The following is a 26,101-nucleotide window of genomic DNA, read 5'->3' as shown; positions in this document are numbered from 1 at the left end:
ATAATAGAATGTTTACTAAATCTTCGAGCGGATGTTTTTCACAGGATTGGGATGTATGATAGACAATCAGATAAACCAGCTAGATACAGTCCCTATGTTACCTGTGATAGGTCAGTTATAACTCATTCAACAAGTTCTATAATATTGACAAAATCAAACTTACTAGATTGGGAAATCAGTACATCATTTTGTTTTGTTCGGCATATTAATAATATGTATATTTTGTAAATGTGTTTTAGTCACATGCCCAAATAGGTCCAACTTTTTTGACTAGTAAAACTTTTCCCTCAAAGGATTTAGAAATTTTAAATAATTATCCTTGGCAAAAAACTGGAGACTTGTGAAAGATTCCAAATGGATTGAGCTTGAATACGCTTCTGCAGAAAATTCATCTCTACTGGGGAATAATAATGTACATGTAGGTCGAACAACATGTAAGCATGCTTTGCGTATACAGGTGTTTGTCATAGGCAATTATGCATTGATCAATTATTTAATGATCAAATTCTTCCTGATAAGGAATTAAGAAAATTCATGCAAAATGTTAATTGTATACTAAATAAATACATATTGTGAATAAATTTATTTGAGATTTGAAACAAATTTAAAAATGTGTTTAAGGAATGAAAGGAGTCCCCCTAGAAGCCCAGTATCTCCAACACCAGTGATGCCACAGTGGGTAACAATATCATACCTAGATTATACCAGAACCTTCTCTATCTTCATACAGTGTCTGGAAAATGTAAGCTTTTTAGCTCGACTATTCGATAAGAATAAGTAGAGCTATTGCAGTCACCCGAGCGTCGGCGTCAGTGTCTGCGTCGGCGTAACCACTTATGTTAAAGTTTTTGTAATAGTTCAAATATTTTCAAAGTCCATTGACATATGGCTTTGAAACTCTGCACACTTGTTCACCATCATGACCCCAACCTGTAGACAGGAGGAGGTAACTCTATCAAGCATTTTGACAGAATTATGCCCCTTTTTCGACTTAGAATTTATGTTAAAGTTTTTGTAATACCTCAAATATTTTCAAAGTTCATTGACATATGGCTTTGAAACTTTGCACACTTGTTCACCATCATTACCCCAACCTGTAAACAGGAGGAGGTAACTGTATCAAGCATTTTTATTTACTATCAAGCACTAAGAATAGTCAAGCGTTGCTGTCCTACCGACAGCTCTTGTTTATTAGTCCCCTACCGGTTTAACCGGAGGGGACTTTAGGTTTACCCTCCGTCCGTCTGTCAGTCCGTCAGTCTGTCCGTCCACAAAACTGGATCCCGCGATAATGCAAAAAGTACTGAAAATATTTTTATGAAACTTGATATATGGATAGATGGCAGTATGGAAATTATGCACATCTTTTTCTTTTGTTACTATGTTGAAAATTCTGGTTGCTATGGCAACAAATAGTCTGAAAATATGGCAAATTTAACACATAAACTGGATCCAGTGATAATTCAAAAAGTACTGAAAATATTTTTATGAAACTTGAAATATGGGTAGATGGCAGTCTGGAGATCATGCATATGTTTTTCTTTTCTTCTTATGTTGGCATTCTGGAGATCATGCATATGTTTTTCTTTTCTTCCTATGTTGAAAATTCTGGATGCTATGGCAACAAATAGCCTGAATTTCAAGATTTCTGATTTTAATTTTTCAGCTTTTTCACTGTAAGTTCTTTATTTCTTAAGGTGTTTACTTCAAACTTTAAATATAAGTTTCTGGTCATCAACCACATCATATGTGACAAGGTTTACAACTCTAGCACAAAAATTATCAGTATTACCTCCCTTGAACTTAGAATTTTTATGAAAAAAAAATGTCTTTTTTAAATAACTTCTTTATTTCCTAATGTATCTACTTCAAACTTCATATATATGTTTCTTATTATCACTCAACATTTTTGAGAAGGTTAAATACTCTAGCAAGACTATTTCCAGAATTATGTCCCCCTTGAACTTTTTTTTTGAGAAATTGGTATTTTTTACTCCAACTTCTTCATTCCTTATAGGATTTACTTTAAAATCCCACATCGTAATAATATGACAAGGTTGGTTAAACATAATTTCCTTACTAGGCAGGGAAACTTAACACATTACTGTGATATAGACAAACTTAGAACTCAAAAGATTTAAGTTCATTCATGTCATTCATTCACTGGTAAAATTGAATGGCCAATGGCCCATCAGAATGTTGCTGTGGTCCTAACCGGTAGGGGACTTATGGATTGCTTGCAATACTATGATAATTGCTTGTTGTAATTCATTTGTATTTATTCTCTTATTAAAATTATTACTGTACCATCTTGGGAGAGCATCTGATTTGTAATCAAGGAGTTACTGGTTATGCCCCTACAAAGTGGGGAGCATATAGCGTTGCACTTGTCCGTTCGTCCGTTCGTATGTCTGTCCGTACGTCCCGAAATCTTGTGAACGCAACTCCTCTTAAACAGGATGGCAGATTTTGCTTAAACTTCCAGAGATGAACAACCTTAATGTGAAGATGGTGGTAAAGGAAGGAATTTTCGCTGCGACCAAATTTAACAGAATTATGGCCCTTTGTTGATTTTTTCACTATATACTATGTAGAAATTTTGTGAACGCAACTCCTCTTAAACCGGATGGCAGATTTTGCTAAACTTCCAGGGATGAACAACCTTAATGTGTAGATAGTAGTAAAGGAAGGAATTTTTGCTGCGACCAAATTTAACAGAATTATGGCCCTTTGTTGATTTTTTCACTATATACCATATAGAAATTTTGTGAACGCAACTCGTCTTAAACAGGATGGCAGATTTTAATAAAAGTTCCATATAAAAATCTTACATACAGATATGCATGCTCTTGTTTACGAGCTAATCTGCACAGTGGGGGCATCCGTGTCCTTTGGACACAGTTCTAGTTTGATCCTAGGACGAGGCAAAATTTCTCATTGACAATTGATTTGTAATCAAGGGGTTACTGGTTTGATCCTAGGACAAGGCAAAATTTCTCATTGACAATTGATTTGTAATCAAGGAGTTACTGGTTTGATCCTAGGACGAGGTAAAATTTCTCATTAACAATTGATTTGTAATCAAGGAGTTACTGTTTTGATCCTAGGACGAGGTAAAATTTCTCATTAACAACTGATTTGTTGCTGGATAGATCGTCGGGCAAGTGAAGTTTCTCTGTTACAATTGATCACAGACATTAAGACTTATGGTCATTAAATAATTTTTCTCCAACTGCTGATTCAGAAATCTTTCTGGGACTAGAACTCAGTCACTTGCGGAGAAATTATTACTGGTAAGTGGTTAATAATCCAGGAAAGCAGGTAGATGGACCGACTGACAAGGTATGGTGTGAAATGTTTGAAAATTGGCATAAAACCAGACAAACAATCATTAAGCTTATTCTTCTGTAATATATACATTATTGGATCATTCTGTCCACACTACTTGGGAATTGACAGAGTAGTAGAACATTGCCAATGAATGCATTAGGATACAGGTTCGGATACACTGACTTGACTTTGGTGAAGTTATCCTGCTAAGCTTACATCAGCAAGAATATATAATAAGCATAGTAGGATCATCTTATTTCTCTTGATTTATTTAACTGATAGTCTAGTGTGTGCTCAGTTTCTAACATTATCTTTACAGGAGACAGATTGGGAAGTGTTGAAGGGGGTATTAGAAAATTTGCCTGTGTTGTTACAGAATAAAACGATCATACTGTCATCAACACAGGCAAATCTGGTAGACCTTCTGTGTAGCAAGCTTTGTGCCATGGTAGGTATACCAATATCAAAATATGCTTGTAATATGGCAATTTCATGACATAATGGTTATCCTTATTGATATTTTCGAATTATTTATCTCCCAGAAGTTTGGGGTTTTAAACCTCTGGAATTGAATTTATTTTTGTGAGAAAACATCAAAATTATTAAAAAGAACATTGTTTGATAGCTTGAATATTCGAAGAAAAGGGAGAATAATTGTACTCACCCAGGTGACGCTGTCACTTTTTGGTTTAGTTTTTGCGAGAAAGTTGGTATCTCCAAAATTATTGAAGGGAATAGATTGACTCTTCAAACTTATATAGATAGCATAAAAGAAGGTCACTTTTCAAGGCTCATAACATGGATTTTGAGAATTATGGCCCTTTTAGAACTTAAAAATTCTACATTATCAAGGCTCTTGTTTTACTTTCAAGCACTGAGAATAGTTGAGCAAGCAGTTCTACTGACAGCTCTTTCGTATTTATAAGAACAGATCACATTTACTAGTTCACTGAGAGAGGAAAGATTATTCTATCGACAATTAATAAAGATATGACTTGCATCGTAAAATTTCTTAAAGGTAAACGATAGACAGCTTCGTTTCCCGGAAAAACTAGTTGGAGCTCCGGCAAAATTGACCAGATCTGACTTCCATGCCTATGTTTTCCCTGTGCTGGCTGCCATGGTCACATACCATAATTATTTAGACAGAAATAGACAGGTAAGTCTTTTCTGGAAGCATGTTTTGGTTAAATTGCATATAGAGTTTTGTTTTCATTGGGTTGTCAAAAAAGAAAAAGATTCTTTTTTTTGCAAAGGTTTTCAAGTTTGCCAGTTTTATATCTGTAATAGACGATCAGTATTTAAATATTTTTCTAGCTTTTTAGATGTTTTTTTTTTTCTAGGCAACTTATGATTTATTCTCCAAAAGAATTATGCATAACATTTTTCTTACAGTATTTAACCCTTTGCCTGCTGGCGGCAAAAGTGACCTGCCTTTGTCAACAGTATAGAGCCAGGCTCTATACTGGTGGCTGACCATCTTCAAGTTCTTATCTTGATATCCCTAAAAATGATAATGGATACTTCCAAAAATGGAAGTTGGAAAAGTCAATTTAAGAAATTCAGCAGGTTATGGGTTAATACACATTTTTCAGATTATATTATGTATGTTTAGGCTGAAAAAATGATGCATGACTGAAATTTTAGAATTCTGATTTTTTTGTATTACAGAGGGAGTTAATAAAGTGTTTAGAGTTTGGAATGGTATCAAAGTTAGCTAAGTCCTGCGTGAATGCACTACGATTGTGTACGTTAGAGATGCAGGAAGTGATGATGAGGTTACTTCCCTTGGTGCTTTTACAATTGTCTAAAATCTCGGCTACCATGTCCATGGCAATACCAGTGCTCGCATTCCTGTCTAGTAAGTAAATCTTGATGATAAGCTATGTAAATTTTATATTCCATTCATTGATAGCTTGTATAAATTCAACTGTTGTGTTGCATTTTCTTCTTAAAGAAGTATGCCTTCAGATTTGTGTTAATTTTCAAGAAAAATTTAATATTATTCTAATTTGTTCTCTCCTTCTCTTGATTTACCTGTTGTATTATTCTAATTTGTAAAAATGTTGTCATGTGTACAAGTTAATTAAGAGATTGATTTAACCCAGTTTAGTACAGTTATAAATACATGAAGGTGTAGTGACTGACAATTGGTTAAATAAGAAGTTCTAATCAGAATTTTGCTACACCCTTTATTATTATGAATCTAAATCAGCAACATTTTCATTGTAACAGAATGCTTTACTTCACTATACTTATACAATAGACCTGTCCTTTTGTCATTTAGTTTAGTTTTTAAAATTCTTTCCTTATAATCTTATCAAGTAGAGCTTTTTAGGACCTGTTCATATTCCACTATCAAGAAGTTATAATTGTTGAGTGCACTATTTTATGGACAGCTTTTGTTTAAATGAGCCGCGTCACGACAAAACCAACATTATGCGTTTGTGACCAGCATGGATCCAGACCAGCCTGCGCATCCGAGCAGTCTGATCAGGATCCATGCTGTTCGCTTACAAACCCTATAACAAGTAGAGAAACTGATAGCGAACAGCATTGATCCTGATCAGACTGCGCGGATGCGCAGGCTGGTCTGGATCCGTGCTGGTCGCAAACCCATTATGTTGGTTTTGTCGTGACGCGGCTCAAATATTGTAAAGGACATTATGGAGATGTTTTATTGCAGGTATTGTAAGGCTGCCAAAGATGTATGCCAACTTTGTAGAAGATGAATACATGAGTGTATTTGCCATTGCATTGCCATATACAAACCCTTTCAAGTAAGTTTTATGAAGAGGTAGTAAATTTATAAGCTGTATTTCTTATATTTCTTAGTGATTATGAGAATGTACCGAGTTATGATAAAAACGGCTCATAATTAAGTCAAACTTTATGAAGAATGGCATCACTGTGGCATCATTTTTTTAATTAATCAAATAATAGCTTTAATGTTTAAAAGCTGTTAAACTTACTAGTTATAAATTCTCATCTACCGGATTTAATTTATAAGATGATCATGAGGATTTGTATATAGTGAGACAAGAAATTTAATTTAATACTGGTGATATAAGATGCAAGGTGTTGCCAATTTCAATACAAAAAAGTTTCTCTCTAATTACAAGAGCTTATAAATTTTTGACATTATATTTGCACAGATTTTTACATGGACATTTGCCAATATTTCATTAGGCTATATCATCATTGGTATTTGAAAGAGCACTAGATCATTTCATGACAAAGATGAAAATGTATCCAAGAAAAACAATTTGCTTAGAGTTGTGTGCATAAATCTCAAACTAAGTTCATGCCATGTATTTTCAATGCTTTAACTGAAGACAATGTTTTTTGAGAAAATATTTTTGCACACATATGAAAAAAATTACATTTACTTGATTACAGGCGGCATATATATGAACTATAAAATGTATTTTACTTTAAGGTTTAGTCATTACACAGTGTCATTAGCTCATCATGTGATAGCAATCTGGTACATCAGATGTAGACTTCCCTTCAGAAAAACTTTTGTACAGTTTATCCAAAAGGTTTGTAGTTTCTGTTGTGTATATTTCACTGCCCTTTAAATCCCTTCCATTAGAATCTCATGAATAAATACCACTTGAAACTGACAAGTTTCATTCTTGCGCTTGCATTGACTGTATTGCATGTATGTGTGTTGATGGCGGAGAATTTAATTAGTAGAATGGTAAGGTTTTTGAATTTGTATCACTGGCCTCTCACCACAGTGGGTTTGAATCCCACTTGGGACTTTGGATGTATTTATGTCCTTGAAGCTATTAAGCTAGTTAACAGGTTGATGGTTCTAGTCAAATGCCAGCTTGTGCACAGAGGGGCACCTGAGGTCTTTTACAAACAGGAAAGATGGAAAGTTGTAATACAACCTTGTCAGTGTTCCCAACCAAATAGAATTAAAAATAAATTGACTATGTGTAATAAACGCCTCCTGCTATTTATTCTAGATATTTATGCCCCCATTTCGAAGAAAAGGGGGTATATTGCTTTGCACTTGTCGGTCTGTCGGTCCGTCGGTCCGTAGACCAAATGGTTTCCGAGTGATAACTAAAGAACCCTTAGGCCTAGGAACTTCAAACTTGGTATGGTGATTGGTCATGACCAGTAGATGACCCCTATTGATTTTGGGGTCAAGGGGTCAAAGGTCAAGGTCACATTGACCTTGTAAGCAAAAACGGTTTCCAATCAATAACTAAAGAACCTTAAGGCCTAGGAACTTCAAACTTGGTATGGTGATTGGTCATGATCAGTAGATGACCCCTATTGATTTTGGGGTCAATGGGTCAAAGGTCAAGGTCACATTGACCTTGTAAACAAAAACGGTTTCCGATCAATAACTAAAGAACCTTAAGGCCTAGGAACTTCAAACTTGGTATGGTGATTGGTCATGATCAGTAGATGACCCCTATTGATTTTGGGGTCAAGGGGTCAAAGGTCAAGGTCACATTGACCTCTTGGTAAAAACGGTTTCCGATCAATAACTAAAGAACCTTAAGGCCTAGGAACTTCAAACTTGGTATGGTGATTGGTCATGATCAGTAAGATGACCCCTATTGATTTTGGGGTCAAGGGGTCAAAGGTCAAGGTCACATTGACCTTGTAAACAAAAACGGTTTCCGATCAATAACTAAAGAACCTTAAGGCCTAGGAACTTCAAACTTGGTATGGTGATTGGTCATGATCAGTAGATGACCCCTATTGATTTTGGGGTCAATGGGTCAAAGGTCAAGGTCACATTGACCTTGTAAACAAAAACGGTTTCCGATCAATAACTAAAGAACCTTAAGGCCTAGGAACTTCAAACTTGGTATGGTGATTGGTCATGATCAGTAGATGACCCCTATTGATTTTGGGGTCAAGGGGTCAAAGGTCATGGTCACATTGACCTCTTGGGTAAAAACGGTTTCTGATCAATAACAAAAGAACCCTTAGGCCTAGGAACTTCAAATTTGGTATGGTGATTGGTTATAACCAGCAGATGACCCCTATTGATTTTGGGGTTAAGGGGTCAAAGGGCAAGGTCACATTGACCTTGTAGGTAAAAATGCTTTCCGATCAATAACTTAAGAACCCTTAGGCCTAGGAACTTCAAACTTGGTATGATGATTGGTCATGACCAGCAGATGACCCCTATTGATTTTGTGGTCAAAGGTCAAGGTCACATTGACCTTGTAGGTAAAAACGGTTTCCGATCAATTAACATAAAACGCTTAGGCCTAGGAACTTCAAACTTTGTATGATGATTGGTTGTGACCAGCAGATGACCCCTATTGAGTTTTGGGTCAAGGGGTCAAAGGTCAAGGTCACATTGACCTTGTAAATAAAAAACGGTTTCTGATCAATAACTTAAGAACGCTTGGGCCTAGGAACTTCAAACTTGGCATGGTGATTGGTCATGACCAGCAGATGACCCCTATTGATTTTGGGGTCAAAGGTCAAGGTCACATTGACCTTGTATGTTAAAACGGTTTCCGATCAATAATTAAAGAACCCTTAGGCCTAGGAACTTCAAACTTGGTATGGTGATTGGTCATGACCAGCAGATGACCCCTATTGATTTTGGGGTCAAGGGGTCAAAGGTCACATTGACTTTGTAGGTAAAAACGGTTTCTGATCAATTTACTAAAAATGCTTAGGCCTAGGAACTTCAAACTTTGTATTATGATTGGTCGTGACCAGCAGATGACCCCTATTGAGTTTTGGGTCAAGGGGTCAAAGGTCAAGGTCATGACCAGTAGATACTTGATAACCCTTATTAATTGTTTGATCACTGGGTCAGAAGTCATGCATAATAACCTTATCACATGACTAATTGGCTGCTGATAGGGGGCATACATGTTTTATAAACATATCTTGTTAAAATGGACTTGTCCATCTTTCAATCTGGACTAATCTATTCATCATTTTAAAGAAAATCTCAAAATAAGTACTGACTGAAACAGTGCAAACAATGTAAACAAATGATCAGATGGCAGGGATGTTCTGGCTGATCTTGGTATGCACTGATAGCATGGGTAGCAGGCTGAATGATGATTTGAATAATTTCTGTATAATATCATTTACGACTGGACTATGGTATATAGGATATATAGGTTAATATGATTTTAATTTCTGCCTGATGTTGTGTTCAGCTGGAATGCAATAAATGAATAATTGACATTATAATGTATTGAAGTCTTGATTTTACACATTTATATTTTGTATTTGCAGGGATTAAGAGCTAATGTACTACAACAGTTTGAGGAGAATTCGAGACTAGCGTTACAGAACCAGAATCAGGACTCCAGTGATAGAGTGCGATCTGGTAGCTACAGCGAAGCCGCACTAAGAAGGTCTGTGTCTATAATCTGTCAACTTCTAAATACTCCTGTAGAACTTGAAATAGATTTCCTTTTCATCATTATAAATTTTTTTGTAATTTTAAGTCCCTTTAAATTACTTAATATAAAGTTATAAGGTGTTCAGAGAAAGTAAAATTGTCAAAATGAAGAATCATGTTAACAGATAAATGGAAAGAAAGGTATTTGTACAAATACTCAATTGTCATTAGATCGTCTATAAGATTTATCAAGACCTTGTTTTGTGTGATAAGAATTGCAAGCTTTGAAATCTGTAGAGAGAGATTTTGCTATTATAGTGAGTGTAGCAAGGGGATATCATATAGACTGTATTGCTTGGCTTTGAGCTATCACACTAGGATTGGAGATTAGTGTTAAGATAAAAAAAAACCATCTTAAGATTGTTAAATTTTTTACCAAGTTTAATATGGACGAAACAGATCAATTTGATGAAAATTTTTGCCCAGAAATTGATTAGTTTAACCATATTTTATTTCCTATATACATGCAAATATACACACAAAATAGAAACAAAAGCAAATGTGTTAGGCAACAAGTTCTAACAACATTACATAAAGCCCTTCCCAGAATTTGATTGATGCAACACTTTAAAGCGGATGTAGATTTTAATTGAGCCGCATCACGACAAAACCAACATAATGGGTTTGCCACTAGCATGGATCCAGACCAGCCTGCGCATCCGCGCAGTCTGATCAGGATCCATGCTGTTAGCTTACCAACCCTACTACAAGTAGAGAAACTGATAGGGAACAGCATGGATCCTGATCAGACTGTGTGGATGCGCAGGCTGGTCTGGGACCATGCTGGTCGCATCCCATTATGTTGGTTTTGTCGTGACGCGCCAGCTCAATTATAGTTATAAGAGTACAAACTGATCTGCTGAAGTAATCAAGTTAATTTTAATATCCGGCTTTTCTCCAATCTATGAATTATTACTGGGTGTAGTCAGATAGAAAACAAATTCAGCTTTTTCTGCCATTTTCATTACCTGATTAGCCTAGGCCTGAGTTAACAGCTATGCTATATGTAAATACAGCTGCAAAAAGATTCTGCAGGTGCTATATGGAGCAGTTATTTTTTATTCTTTCAATAATACCGTGTAATACTAGGTTGGTCTTACTTGATAATGTAAAGAAAATATATGAGAAAAGGATGACAAAGTCCCAAGTTTGAGTTGTTAGTATAATTTATTTTTTTCCATGATGATAGAGTTGAATGAAGTTATGATATTTCCATGATCCCGTGCATATGTAAATAATATGTGTCAAGAAGTTGGCAGTAACTTAAAATTAAAACACTTATTAAGTATAACTTGATAAATAAGCTGTATTATATATTAAATAATAATGCTGATAATATATATAGGATATTGAATGAGAGTAGATTTAATACTTATTTTATTGATTGAATAATATTGTTTTATTCAACAAGTTCAATAGATTTAGTATTAAATCTATACAAACATAATATTCTGTTTATCACATACATATTTGAAATAAGAACGGTTTACAGATAAAAACATTTTTAGTTGACCCGACAATAGTGTAACACTAACATTAGCGCGCTATAAAGCTATATGTTTGTATATAGCACAATTGGCATCATGTCAAAGTGTTATTACACTAGTGTAATATCGTTTTTATTAACTGGGTTTATTACACTTCTGCGCCTGTGGTTTATGTGATAAAATAATAAACTAAACGTTATGCTTAATTGAGGCTCAGAGGATTAAGGAAGAACCTTCACATAAAAAAGTTTTAAAAAAAGAAGAAAGAAATACCTTCTAAAAAGTAGTCAATAATTTTTCTGTTATGTTTTATTATTTTTATCTTTTTTTTAAATTTTAATTTTAAAATTAAATTTAAAATGGTTTTAAATTAGGGTTTTCCCTAATTTTTTTGAAATTTTTGTAAAAAACTTAAAATTTGATTTATTATCACAATTAATGCTTTTCTAGGGATGTGAAAGAGATACAACACAAGAAGTATTTCTACACTGGTGTTGTTCATGAATTATTTTGTTCAGTTTAGCATGCCTGTATATTATATCAAAATGAATAATAGAAAAATAGTAACAACATGAATTATCTCCCTTTGTGTAATGTAACTCAAAGAGTTGATGCATTTTCGGCTGGTAAATAATTGAACCCAAAATGCCCATTTCAAGACAAGTCATGGAAGTGGGATTTTGTTATACTTAACCTTTTACAGTATGGAAAGTGAAAGTTCTATTGATCTTGTATAAAAAAGTGAGTTCAACTTCAAGACAGGACTTTTGTGTGATGGTTGTGATGGTGGACAATAAAAATATGTCTTAAATTCATTCTTCCACCATTGTCTTTCATAGTCATATTTGTGGAGCAATAAGTTACTGCTCTAACAAAAAAAAGAAATGAAATAATACACTAGTTAATTGTAACTGATCTCCTCACTCCTTCGCCCAGCTCCCCCCTCCCCATTGGCCCCTCTTCTAAGGGGATAGTGGAGAATCAAGCTAAGTTACTACCTTTTATTTCTACCTTCACCAAAATAATGGGAGACTTTTTACTAGTATTTCTCCATGCAGAGGCACTTATTGAGGATTTTGTCATCTGACTGTCTCTGTCTTGACAGTTTGTTAGTCAAAACCCCCTATTATTCCCCAGTTGTTGGGGCTTGTAAGTCAAAACCCCCTAAAAAAAACCAGTTGTCAGGGCTGGGAACTCTAGCTGGATAATATTCTGCTTGTAAATCCTTGAATTGTTACTAAACTGGTGCTAAAGGCATCAAAACCATCCCAAGTTATGGATAAGTATTGTAAAAGAAGTAAAGTTCTGTTTAAAATGTTAGTTATATTCCTAAGAATTAATTATTGTAATTTGTAAAGCACAAAAACTTGACTGGCCGAAGCTTGTGTTAGTTAGTTAAAGAACAAAATTAAGTCATTGAATTTCTCCCATAAATATAATTGTTGTTTGTCATTGTTGTTTATAACAATATTGTTGATGTTGTTTGGATATTCCCTGTCAAGTCTATACAAATCATTTTCTTCCCCGAATATCACCTCTAGCAAATAGTAATATTTTATTATTTACACTGAAAGTGATACATTTAGTTTAAAATATGTGTGCATAAATTGCATATTTTTAAATTGCTGTGCACATTACCAATTTACCAGTATGAGTACAGCTTTTGCTTCAGAATTATTGTTTTACGTATTGCTGTCGACAGATAATGGACCTTTCCAGTGTTTACAGTTTTATGTAGTCTTACTACTGGATCACATAAAGGAACAAATCGTTTTGCACGTGATACTGTTTCTAAGCAGTTGACCAAGCATTGAATTGAGAAGGCGGGGCTAAATATTTTACTGCAAAAAAAATAAAATGGAACAGTCCATTGTTTGCATTGTTCGAAGTTATGGAATCAAAACAAACGGACAAGTGTATGTTAACCTTTAACCTATTGTCCACAACTGAACTTACCCATGTAACCAGTGCAGACCAAGATTAGACGACACATTTGTGCCATCTGATCATGGTCTGCTTTGTTCCCTATAAAATGATAAATGGTTCTGTCCAATTTGAAAAATGGATGAGTCCATTTCAAAATATTTAGCATGGGTAAGGGTTAAATGACATGTTCATAATGTTTTGAATGAGTTATATATATGAGACTACTGTTACAGGCTAAGACAAGGGTAAAGTATTTTTTTCTAGACTTATAGATGCATACAGCTAGAACCTTTGTGGTGTTGTTGTTTTTTCTGTATTATTATAAGTGAATGTGTTGTGTGATGGAAATAGAGATATGTTTTAAATTAATAATGTACACTGTGATTGACCATCAGGGCTCCAAAAAAAAAATGAATATATAGCTTTCAGTGATCAGTCTAAAGACAGAATAAAAGAGCCTGATTGGCATGGGTCCTACACATCTTTTCACAATTAAGAAGTAAGGGTCAATGGCAAAATTGGGGTAGGAAAATTGAAAACATACATATTTTTTCCAGAATGGTACCAAGCAATGTGTTTAAAGCTTTTTTGCGTCAGAAAACCATAAAATGTATTGGTATTTGTTAACATTTCATTGTTTTCATTCCATTTCGCATTTATTTCCATTTCACACTGTATTAAGGTTAAACTCAATGATGCATTAATTAAGGATACTTTTTTTGAATCACCTGCCCATTATTGGTTGAGGGTTGGAATCTTACCAGACCAGAGATTTTGACCACTAATATTGGGAAGAAATTTTGCTTACATCGAGAAAGTTTGTAGATTAATCCACAGTAGGATACCTGGGGTCTTTTATCTGGTTAGAAATTCTGGAAAGTCACTAAATGACTTGAATTTGTCCCCCTGTAATAAGATCAGTATTAAATGATTGTTGATTGAGTGTAATATTTCCCTATGAGTGCTGGTGTTTTTATTGTCTCATTTATATTTGTGAGCTGTTTCATTTTTTGTTTAGATATGTGTTTTATATTTACAGCACTTGCTAGATTTATGTTGACACTATGTACACTGTGTAACTGGATATGTACTTTAGCTACTAATTTCCAACTCCGCTTTTCTGACAGCTTCTGGTGGATAATGTTTTCTGGACTTGTATCTTGGCTTCATGTGCTTTAAATTACTATTATATACCTTATAAATGCATGCAGCTTGCATATATATGTTTGTATATATGTTAATACTGCAATCATTCCACGACTCCATGTCTTGAACATAATAATCATTATTATATGTTTTGTATCTGCGGGATATTGCAAACAGTCCATGACTCCATCTCTTAAAAACAATTATCATTATTTTATTTTATATTATACATTGTACCTTGATATAAAGACTCATACAATTTATAATAAATCATATCTTTGTCAAGGTTATTAGGAGAACAATTGAAAAAAGCATGGTTTTTATGCCCCAACTTAGGGGTAGGCAGGGCATATAGATTTGCCCTTGTCTGTTCGTCACTCTGGTCTGTCTTTCTGTCCACCTTTGGACTGACAATACAGTGGCATGAGGGGGCAACTGTGTCATATGGACACATTTTTCATGTTTTCTCTTTTTATGCCCCCGGGCATATAGTAATTGAACCGTCCGTCCGCCTGTCCGTACGAGGTTAACCTAGAACGGCAAGTTGGCTTTTTCTTAAGTTCTACCTGTACCAGTGGCTTCTAAGTTTACACACTTACTAATCAATACAAAGTACATGATCTGGTCAAGTTACATAACTATGGCTTTCATATTTACCAAGTAATTGCCCTTTTCAGCACTTAGAAAATGAATAATTTGGTTAACCTAAAACGGCAAGTTGGAAATATCTTAAGTTCTTTATATACTAATGGCTTTATAATTTCCACACTTACTTATCAATACAAAGTACATGATATTGCCAAGTTATATAACTGTGTCATCCATATTTCCCAGTTATTTCCCTTTTTTCGCTTTGAAAATAGGGCCTTGTCTGGTTAACCTATTTCGGCAAGTTGGATTTATCTTAAATTTCTCCTAATTGCTTAATTTCTTTCATTATTTCTTTTCATTTGATATCTTTCATATTTAGTAGGTGGATACCTTTGATGGTCCTCTAATTTTTTGTGGAGTAAGCGGTCTCTAGGGTCAAGGTCAAGGTCACTGGTTTAAAAAATAAATATAAACATTTTTGCTCATACAGCCTTTATTTTTAGCTCACCTGTCACAAAGTGACAGGGTGAGCTTTTGTGATCGCTTTTCGTCCGGCGTCCGTCCGTCCGTAAACTTTTACTTTAAATGACATCTCCTCATAAACCACTAAGCCAATTTCATCCAAACTTCACAGGAATGTTCCTTTGGTGGTCACCTTTAAAAATTGTTCAAAGAATTTAATTCCATGCAGAACTCTGGTTGCCATGGCAACCGAAAGAAAAAACTTTAAATATCTTCTTTTAAAAAACCCAAAGAGCTAGAGCTTAGATATTTGGCTAGTGAGTGTCTACCAAGTTTGTTCAAATAAAAGCCCTGGGGTCAAAATTGGCCCCGCCCCAGGGGGTCATTGATTTTCCCTATATGCATATAGTAAAAACTTAAAAAACCTTCTTTTAAAGAACCCAAAGAGCTAGAGCTAAGATATTTAGCATGAAACATGTTATAATGGGTGTCTACAAAGTTTGTTCAAATAAAAGCCCTTGGGTCAAAATTGGCCCCGCCCCGGGGGTCATTGATTTTCCTTATGTGTGTATAGCAAAAACTTAAAAAATCTTTTTTTGAAAAAACCCAAATAGCTAGAGTTTAGATATTAAGCATGAAACATCTTCTAGTGAGTGTCTACAAAGTTTGTTCAAATAAAAGCCCTGGGGTCAAAATTGGCCCCGCCCCGGGGGTCATTGATTTTCCTTATATGTGTATAGCAAAAACTTAAAAATCTTCTTTTAAAAAACCCAATGAGCTAGAGGTTAGATGTTTAGCATGAAACATCTTCTTGTGGGTGTCTACCAAGTTTGTTCAAATAAAAGCCCTTGTGTTAAAATTGGCCCTGCCGGGGGGGGGGGGGGGGCAGAGGTCATTGTTTTTATTATTATGTGTGTAGTAAAAACTTAACATCATGAAACATCTTCTAATGGGTGTCTTCCAAGTTTGTTCAAACAAAATCCCTGGGGTTTAAACTGGCCTCGCTCCGGGGGCCTATATACAGGTGAGCGACCTCAGGGCCATCATGGGCCTCTTGTTTCTCTTTTTTTTACTAAAATTCTCTTTGGATTTTTTCTCTTTAGTTTTCATCTCTTTAGAATTAAAAAAAAAAAATCATCTCTTCATAGGCCATGTCATTGTTCTCCAAAATAGGATTTAACTAATATTGCAAGTGTGTTGGATAATGGCGATTGGTATTAACAATTTTTATGCATGTAATGTTATATACATGTTATTTTAGTCTTAAAAATGTTAAGAATTGTAATAGTTTGCATATATGTCGCCTGTATAGAGATAGGCCAGATGGCATTTCATTGCAGGCTGACCAGACTCTATACTACTTCGCAGCTCAATTATTGAAAGCCCTAAATATTACAATGGGCAGTTTCAAATTCAAAGTAGGGCAAATCCATTATATAACTTAAAGTGGTGACAGGGTTTGTCTGGTATTGCTATATTGTTATATCTCCATAATTATTAATATCTCCATAATTATTAATTAAGAAGAATGATGGCTGTTGGTTTTTAACACTTTCTGTGAATTTTACTACATTTTGGCTTTAATCTTTTGGATGTCTGATTCTATATTCTGATATCTGTTCTATATATTATATTTAACATTAACACATTTAAAAATTATTTTCTTGCATAGTGCATAAAATTGAATGACGTTGAGGGTTATACTAAGTCGTACGTGTGGAAGAGCTATTATATATTTTTATATGTGTAATTTACATTAAGGCAATTGTTTTGTCTAAAACATTTGAGTGTACATCGTTGAGCATATATTTTTGCTTGTGAGGAGAAAATATGTGAAAATTGTGTTTACATTTTTCATTGGTGTGTGTTATGATTAATAACAATTAAAGGCCAAAAAAATTACTTAAGGTCCCCCTACCAACCTTCTTTTGGTTTGGTAGGGTGGGAGCTAGAAACATTTTTTTTTTTGGCCTAGGGTAAACACAGTAACGTACTGTGATATATTTAAGTGACATTTTTTCTATAACAAATTATGTAATATTACAGTCGTAGAAGAATGCAGTCTGGTTCTGCAGTGCAGCGAAGTGAGGTGAATGCCCCCATGGACGGGAAGTTGTCACAGTTTCACCGAGAACTGACGGAGACATGTACAGATGTTATGGCGAGATATGCTTTTGGAAACTTCTCACCTTTACCACATAGGTTTGTATGATACGTGTTATGATCATTTGTTTAGTAATACAGTCAAACTTTTGTTTAAGACCACTTGTGAATAAAGACCGACCACTATTTGACAACACTTCTGATTCAATAGACTTGGGTAACCTCTAAATAAAGACCACTGTCCACGATGTTTACTCCTTTTATGGCCTTTGTTCACAGTTTTAACTGTAAATTCTATTCTATTTTTAAAATATAAAAGGTATGAACTTTGTATTGTTTAAATTGGTTTTAAATTTCTAAATTTTGAAAATTACTATAAAGATTATATAGTTTAAGACTCTGACTATTAACATTTTTCTTAAACCATCAGATCTAACATGGCCGAGTTCCTGTTAGCTGGTGGCCAGTGTCAGTCGTGGTTGGTAGGTAACAAGCTGATCACAATTACAACCAGTGGCAGTGGCAACAAGAGCGCTAACTCTGGTGTCTGTGAGAAATGTCTGGCAGCTTACCAGGCCGTTGAACAGAAGGACCAGAGAGGCGGGCGTCGTAGACATAGGTCTGCGGTGGTCTTTAGTCGAAGTTCGAGCACGATGGAGCCTGGATATAAGTCAAGTCAAGATGATTTTACTGTTCAGTCTAAAACAGCTTTTGATGACATAGATCTGGACTTGGCAGGTCAAGATGTTGGTGTACAGACTGGATCATCTCTCAGCGATGGCAATGTCTTAGAAAATGAACCATTAGAATCTCTCATATTAGGTAGGTTTACAATCTACATATTACATGAAGCTTGATATTTCATTGAGGAATTAAAATTGAATGTGTTTTCGTAATCTCATTAACTTCACAGTTTTAGCTTGACTTTTTCTCTAAGGAAATTTAGGAAAAAATACAGGTATTGTTACAGTCATAGCAGTGGTTCGGTTGCCATTACCATCTGCAAATATTAACCTTGATCATAACTTTTTAAGTTCTTGGTGTATTGTCTTTATACTTGGCCGCAACAACCTTTGGGAGAGAACCATCAGAAAGATCAGACTAAACTTGACCTTCATTTATAAATGACCTTGACCTTCAAGGTCAAATGTCTAAATTTTGTTTGATTTTGCTGTTAATGGCTATAAGTGAATATAAAACATTTATTTATAACCAGTTTTAATTAGTTAGTCATAGTTGTGGTACTCAGTACTTACTTAAGCTGAAGAATTTTTATTTGTAATTTAATAAGATCGTTTTCAGATATTTTGTTTATTAATAATGTTACAGGTATGAAAAGTTCCGACCCACGGCACTTGCCGCTCAATATTTGTAACTGTTGGTGTACCAACTGGGCAGAAATCTACATCCGAGCTCCTAGTGGAAATCTCTCTTGGATGATGAGAATTGAAAATGAAGCAGGACTTCTCAATCTTTCAGATTCCCAGGTTAGACAAATGAAGTTGTTTTGTAACTGTAAAATATTTTTTTATATTTCTTGTCACATATAGGTTGTTCGTGATTTTTTTACAATATTTTCCGCCCTTGCCAAAAGCGGTATCCATTTTGGGGGTCAAGATTCTATAATTATAATTGACAAAATATGAAAAAATCAATATAAAGGGCTGATTTATGTGAATTGTCAATTTTTTTTAATACATATGCAGCAAAATATTATTATAGCACCAATATGTAAAAAGATTTTTATCAGTTTTCATGAAGATGATAGAATTATTAGAGGTTTTTATATTAAGCATATGATATATTGGGAATGACCCCCAAAATGGTGATCAAGGGAGGTACATGTAATAATTGCTATGTGAAAAGCATCTATTTTGCTTGATCAGACATTTTTATGTTTCTTTGATACCCCTATGAGTGAAACTATAACAAATAAAGAAGAGTAAAAGTGACTAATTCAGGCATCTGATTGCTAATTTGTCAGATAAAAAATTTCTTTCAGATTAGAATTCCTCTGTCAATGTTAGGTCATATGCTTAAGATTAAAATGCAACTGTCAAAATCTGTTATTTGCTTTGTAGATTTGAACCCAACTTTGAGCCCAACTGTCAAAGTTTGGTAAGATCATATTCAAACTGCCAAATATGAATTGAAGATTCATGCAACATTTGAAGCAGTAATTTATTTGTTTCGGTGCTATAATTTCAGGTTTCTGACATCACTATGCTGTTTGCATCTATGGGAAAGAAACGTAAGCCTGACGTAACACGGCAGAGTCATAGGATAGAGAGTGGTAGTATAGGAGAAGAGGAATATGAAACCTTATATAAACAACATTTTGAACATAATCTCAAACATGGTATATATAGCTTTTATATGTTTCCTGTTTGATTTTAATTGTGCTTTTAAGTTACACAACAATTGGTCATATGGGATGGTGTGTCCAGCTTTACTGGTGGAAGAAGTTGTCATGTGCCCCTTTATGCATAATTTCATACACAAGATAATAGAACCTTTAACCTATTGGTAAAAAACTAGCTTGATAGCTTCTTCGCATGAAAGAATCCAAATCCATGTCTGGATTTGAAAATACAGTGTCATGAGGGGTATGTCTTATGTGTTTCTATGACATTGACAGGAAATAATTTACCATGTATGCCCCCCTATGCAAAGAACATGGTGTTATGACTGAGTCAAAAGATCCTAAAACAGGTCACATGTTGACTTTTTAGCTCTTAGACACCTATGTGCCTCAGTATATTATTATGTTAGATGATTTTCAGCACCTTTATAGACCCATTAGTCTTTCTTTAAGCCAACTGGTGCCCTCATGTGATATAATTTAAGGTTATGAATGAAATTAAAATGTAGTGACGGTGAAGTGAGGCAGATTCTATCATCAACAAATAGCGCCATGTATTTATTTTGTTGACAAATTGTTTATTAAATAATGTTAGGTTAAAAAAAAATTTATATTGAACTTGAATTATTGTTTTCTTACAAAATTGAGTAATTAATAAAGTTAGTGATTTATATATTTTATTGTCTCTATTTTTTTTAAAAAAATTTTTGCGTAAAAGGTTAGTGATTTAGACTTCATTCATAAACCATGCTGATCACTCTTTTTTTCACCGTCAATTTCCAGACAGACCTGAAGTTTCAGCTGGCAAGTCTGAGTTACCAGAAATTGCAGGTATGTAAACCCTTTTTGTTAAGTTTATTCACAGAAATTCATATATTTCATTGTCTCATGTGATTTATGACATTCTCCAAGTAAAAGAAAATATGTAAATAATGTCTACTACATGAACAGTACTTCATTCTTCTATTAATTCATCATTTGAGCCACGTCATGACAAAACATACATAATGGGTTTGTGACCAGCATGGATCCAGACCAGCTTGCGCATCCGCTCAGTCTGATCAGGATCCATGCTGTTCGCTTACAAACCCTATTACAAGTAGAGAAGCTGATAGCGAACAGCATGGATCCTGATCAGACTGCACGGATGTGCAGGCTGGTCTGGATCCTTGCTGGTCGCAAACCCACTATGTTGGTTTTGTTGTGACACGGCTCATTTGTTATTTACCTTTTTGACTGATTGATTAGATTAGCTGTCAATACAGCTGAAGACTGGTCTTTAAATACAGGTTTAATTGTGTGCAGGTATATTATATTATAATGCTGTATATGTATGATAAAGACAAAATGTAATATTATATATATCTAACTTGCAGAAGTGGATTCATCTGGCTCTATAAATAGACCTGGAAGTCTGGGATTCATTGTCTCTAGTGCTGAAGAAATTTCAGACACCCATCAGGTAGATATGAATTAATTAATCTCCAAATTTACTTACAAGTTCCCGTAAGACATTTTGTAACGAAAAATAATCTATGGATAAATTTGTTCTAATATTGACACCAAATTTATTATGTGGGTAGCTTATATCAAGACGCAACTTGGGATTGCTACCCAGGTGTCTGTGAACAAGGTCAAGGTCATTGTTGCTTAAAAAAGAAATTCAGTTTTCATGTAACACTTTAGTTTGCTTTAAACACCATCTTGCTGTGTGGCAGCTTGGGATTGCCGCTTAGATATCTTGGAGCAAGGTCAAGGTCATTTGTTTACAATAGAATTTTCAGCTTCTACTCAATAACTTCAATAACATCAGTGCACTTTGACCTTTTGATGTCTGTCACATCAAAACTTAGTTGTTGAAAACCTGGTTTTGTTGCATTGCGGCGCTTCTTGTTCATTTATGTTTATTTCACAGGTGTCAGATGCTTTACAGATACCGTCTGCTGAAAGTGCGAAAAACCATGACATTTCTCCAGGCTCACTAAAGAGGTCCAACTCTTCACCATCGATAATGAGTGGCAGCTCTGATACTCTGTCTCCGCGGGACAGTATATCTGATATAGTCCAATTTGGACCGTTAACAAAGTTGGACAAACAGAAGCCTATTCCAAAATCTGTTGATTCAGACAAAAGTGATAATAATGATAAATCTTCCCGACCAGAAAGTGCCAAAATTGATTCTGAGGAAGTGAAAGAAGAGGAAGGTGGGAAAATTGTGAAATTCGATGTTTGTGATAAAACTGACGGTACAAGTGCATCTAGTTTAAATGTAACAAAATCTTCTGAAGAGAAGAATAATCAGAACAAAGCACCACTGCCAGCTAAGTTAGATCTGGGCAAAGAAGTAAGCACGAGCATGCCCAAGGATTTCACGAGTATGCTCACACGACAACTGAGTCCATCACCAGCGAGTTCGGACACATCGTCGACGTTTGATGAGGTTGGGGAGCTACCGTCGCAACTACCCAGGCATAGAGGTCATACTGTGTCAGTTGTCCAGCATAGTAATGCTAGAGCAGATAATGGTGTCCCTAAAACGTCAAAGGGCACTGGGTCAAGTGATAATTCAAAGGTGGGAGTCAGCCCGAGTTTTGTGTTTCTTCAGTTGTATCATAGCGGGCAAGTTCAAAGCAGCGATGTTCCTTTGTTACTGCCAAACAATGATGTAAGTTACTCATTAAGTTGCCTTTGTACGTATTTTTTACATATATTTTGATTATGGAAATATAAAAATTATCATTTCATTTCTAAAGTATAGGTATAAATGGAAACTATTTAAATTTTAAGTTTTCTAATGGGTTTTTAAATGTTTATGCTTGCCAAACATAGAATTTTGAAAGACTTCAATGATTTTGATATAAAACTATGTATGGAAATTTTTATATAAAATTTTGTTATAAAACTGTTTTAATATGGAAATTTTTATAGAAAACTTTTATTATTGAAACTGTTATTCCAGACCACAGAACGTGCCATCAAGATGTTAGATCATATTTATCCTTACGAGACTCACAAAATTGGTGTCATATATGTAGGACCTAATCAGGTAAGTTTGGGCATCTTTGGTTGAGTGATTAATGTTGCTTACTTCAAATATCTTGCCCCTTTGCTACTGTAATGTTCAAATCCTGCTGAAGTATTCTATCAAGCTAATTGAGGTCTTTCTGTACAAGTAGGGCTTGAAAGCTCTCATATGGCCTTTATCGTGTCAGTGCCACATAATCCCTATAGGTGATAAGGGTATATGCTTGATTATACTAAATGATATGATATTGATGATCTTTTAACATACTGACAAAATAAGGAAAGTTGAAAAAATACAGACTGTTTTTCTACTGCAAGAAAACGTTTTTGGATTGGAACTTAATAATTTGTCAGTGAGGAATCTTGTGTTCATAATATTTTGGAATGGAGGAAATATCATATTTAGCAATTTAGCATTTGTTACGGGATAATTAAATGTAAGATTTGTTAAATTTCATTTTGGTGTTTTCTTCAAATAAATGTACAAGTTTTGTTTATGTCACTATAGATAAGTCAATGTTTCCTTTTCTTACTTCATTTTATACAAAAGTAAATGTATAAACAGTTTATTTTGTAAATACATGTACATTGACAATCAAGTTGATATTAAAACTTTGGTCTTCATTTATTTCAATTATAAAATGGTATACACTTTTTTATTCCATAAATTTGTCAATGAATATTGTTTTCTTAATTTATTTCAACAAAAGTCAAAAGATGAGAAGGCAATTCTGTCAAACACGTATGGTAGTGATAGGTACATGAAGTTTATACAATCTCTCGGCACTTTGTTCCGGCTCAAGGACTGCAACCCACAGCATGTTTATCTTGGTGGTCTCGACACGAAGGGAAATGATGGAGAATTCTCTTACGGATGGCAGGATGAATCAACACAATGTAATCTTACGTTTTTGTTTCCTTCAACTTAACCTATAACCAGCTTGTATTGTAAGTTATTAGCATTTCCCATCAGTATAATGCCTGGCAGGTCAGCATCATCAGTACAGTCTGACTAGGCTCTATACAATTGGTAGCTAAAGATTTGTATTTTGTGAATGAAATCCCTTAAAATATCCATTGGACCATTCCAAATTCAAAGCAGGGCAATTTCCATTATACAAATTCAACAAATTATGGGTTAATTGATTAAACTGTCAATTACATTCTTCAGACATGATGTTAATAATTTTTAAGTAGAGTGATGTTTGATTGATTGTACTTTGAAAGCCATACAGTGTTTATTTGATATTTTTCATCTTTAACATTTTGTATCAGGATTCAACTTCATTGTCGGTTATTGAGAAGTTATAGTAAGCTTAAGGCCTGGACTATAAGCTTTTTAATTGGAAATGAGTTTTATATAAATTTATCTGTAAGATAATCAATCTTTTGTTATTTTGATAAATTACCTTATAATGATTTATTTCAGTGATTTTTCACATAGCAACATTGATGCCAAACAAAGACTCGGACCCGAACTGTAATGCCAAGAAACTACATATAGGCAATGACTATGTAACAGTTGTTTATAATGATAGTGGGGAGGAATATAAGATTGGAGTGATGAAGGTGAGTTCATATACACATAGTTACTTATCAATTAAGAGGCATAGATCCTTCCAAGATCATGTGGTCCAAGCTGGTTGACTGAAATGCTTGCTCCTTACTGCTGTGAGTTTGAATCTCACTTTGGACATTATATTTTTCCAAGTGTGAATCTTTTTGGCTAGTTTATCAAAAGGTTGAATCTTCACACACTCATTTTAGAACATAATAGGTCACTATCCACGATTTTGACAATATTATGACCCTTTTTGAACTTCAAAAATTCAACATTATTCAGGTTTGTCCTACCGACAACTCTTGTTATTAATTTTATCATATGTTTCTTAATTGTTAGGTTAATCTATACAAGGGACGTGTTTCTCCATGTAAAGAAGACACCTGTTTAAGTTTTGACAATGACAGCTATAAAGTTTATATATGATGATCTCTGTGCAATGTAAAAGTGTTATTGTTTTAAAAATAATTGGTTCTGAAGTCCAAATAAAGCTGTTAAATACATCAAAGTACCTCAATGTAAAGACCAAAGCGAAATGGGGTCTTGGTGGCCAAATTAATAGGAATACTGACTTCTTATTATTTAGTTTTTACAGAATTATTTTATTTTGATTGTATATGAGGCTGGTATAGGCTTAGTGAAACACTTTCAAACCTCTTCCTTAAACCAATCAGTAATGAGCAATGAGTGTAAGGAAACAAAGGCCAGCCTTTTACAGTGTTTGAACCTACACAACTAGGGAACCTTAGATTACTAGTCTAATGCATTATGCCATTAACCACTCGGCCACACTCATCTAATTTAGCACTGGCCCAGTGGCCCATGGCCAGTGAAAATTAGTTCAGGCCAGTGAAAATTTTAAGAAAATATGGTTAAATATATAGTAAAATAAATTCAAAACTGGAATTCGGCTAGTAAATTCAAAATCTTAAATTCATTGACTGATGACTGATATTGGCTGTCATTTCTTAATATAAAAGGATCGCTTGAAATGTATCCAGTGATGATCATGAAGGAAATAACCATTAGAATTGAATGATATTTACCAATATAAGTTCAAGTAAAAAAGTAATACACATCAATATTAAATAATATTTATAATAATTACTAAATTATTTGTTTTCAGGGCCAGTTTAACTATGTTAACATTGTTATAAAACCGTTAGATTATAACAGTAATGCTGTCACACTACAAGCTAAAGAAGGTAAGCTGTGTTTGCTTGAACTCTTCTATTAGCATGCTTGTTTATTCTGTTTTTATGGTTACATGCTTCTTAGTTAAATAACACAAAGTTATAAAATGCTTAGTTTAACTGTAACAATGAAATTTTCAATCTCGGGGGGTTTCTATTGCATGCTAGTTATACGTTAAAGTAATTACATTTCTAATATTTACGTCATTTATAATGCAGTGCTTGCTAAGAAAATTAGAACTATTATAACATGTTTGTGACATTTTGATGTGATTTGTGATAACTTAGAATTGATACATTAATAATATTGATTTTTTTTTGTCTTTTCTTTAAAGGGGTTATTTTTTTCCTTCTTTTGCGTGTTTATTTTAATGTATGTTGTTTCGTTTACCAGTATTAGATGGAGACTCTTAAAGTATGAACCTAAACCTTTAACTATGCATTAATTTTGACTTTGAAAGGAAGAATAAAAAAAAATATGAATAAATGAAAACAAATGGTGGGTCA

The 26,101-nt window shown here is 34.3% G+C and overlaps 1 protein-coding gene across 4 annotated transcripts in view; it reads left to right on the top strand.

Moving 5' to 3' along the window:
• The window catches only part of LOC132726034 (tuberin-like), a 53,932-nt gene that overhangs the window by 18,146 nt on the left and 9,685 nt on the right, over positions 1-26,101 (top strand). For 2 of the 4 annotated variants that reach the window (XM_060711283.1, XM_060711281.1), the window contains exons 18-37: positions 1-110; positions 622-742; positions 3,650-3,778; positions 4,349-4,489; positions 5,002-5,191; positions 6,017-6,110; positions 6,770-6,872; positions 9,571-9,692; positions 13,386-13,397; positions 17,398-17,553; positions 17,885-18,276; positions 18,784-18,941; positions 19,663-19,813; positions 20,600-20,647; positions 21,193-21,278; positions 21,732-22,481; positions 22,776-22,862; positions 23,551-23,737; positions 24,270-24,409; positions 25,528-25,606. In XM_060711283.1, coding sequence (XP_060567266.1) covers positions 1-110; positions 622-742; positions 3,650-3,778; positions 4,349-4,489; positions 5,002-5,191; positions 6,017-6,110; positions 6,770-6,872; positions 9,571-9,692; positions 13,386-13,397; positions 17,398-17,553; positions 17,885-18,276; positions 18,784-18,941; positions 19,663-19,813; positions 20,600-20,647; positions 21,193-21,278; positions 21,732-22,481; positions 22,776-22,862; positions 23,551-23,737; positions 24,270-24,409; positions 25,528-25,606 — 3,256 coding nt within the window. The remainder of the gene's footprint in view (positions 111-621; positions 743-3,649; positions 3,779-4,348; positions 4,490-5,001; positions 5,192-6,016; positions 6,111-6,769; positions 6,873-9,570; positions 9,693-13,385; positions 13,398-17,397; positions 17,554-17,884; positions 18,277-18,783; positions 18,942-19,662; positions 19,814-20,599; positions 20,648-21,192; positions 21,279-21,731; positions 22,482-22,775; positions 22,863-23,550; positions 23,738-24,269; positions 24,410-25,527; positions 25,607-26,101) is intronic. The other 2 variants (XM_060711284.1, XM_060711282.1) reach the window with 1 other exon arrangement.

The sequence above is a fragment of the Ruditapes philippinarum genome, unplaced genomic scaffold (genome assembly GCF_026571515.1).
Source record: "Ruditapes philippinarum isolate M1 unplaced genomic scaffold, ASM2657151v2 ctg5951_1_1_1_1, whole genome shotgun sequence".
In the NCBI taxonomy this organism is placed as follows: Eukaryota; Metazoa; Mollusca; class Bivalvia; order Venerida; family Veneridae; genus Ruditapes; species Ruditapes philippinarum.
The sequence above is the reverse complement of the archived record's forward strand: the minus strand, read 5'-3'. Positions and strand labels throughout refer to the sequence as shown.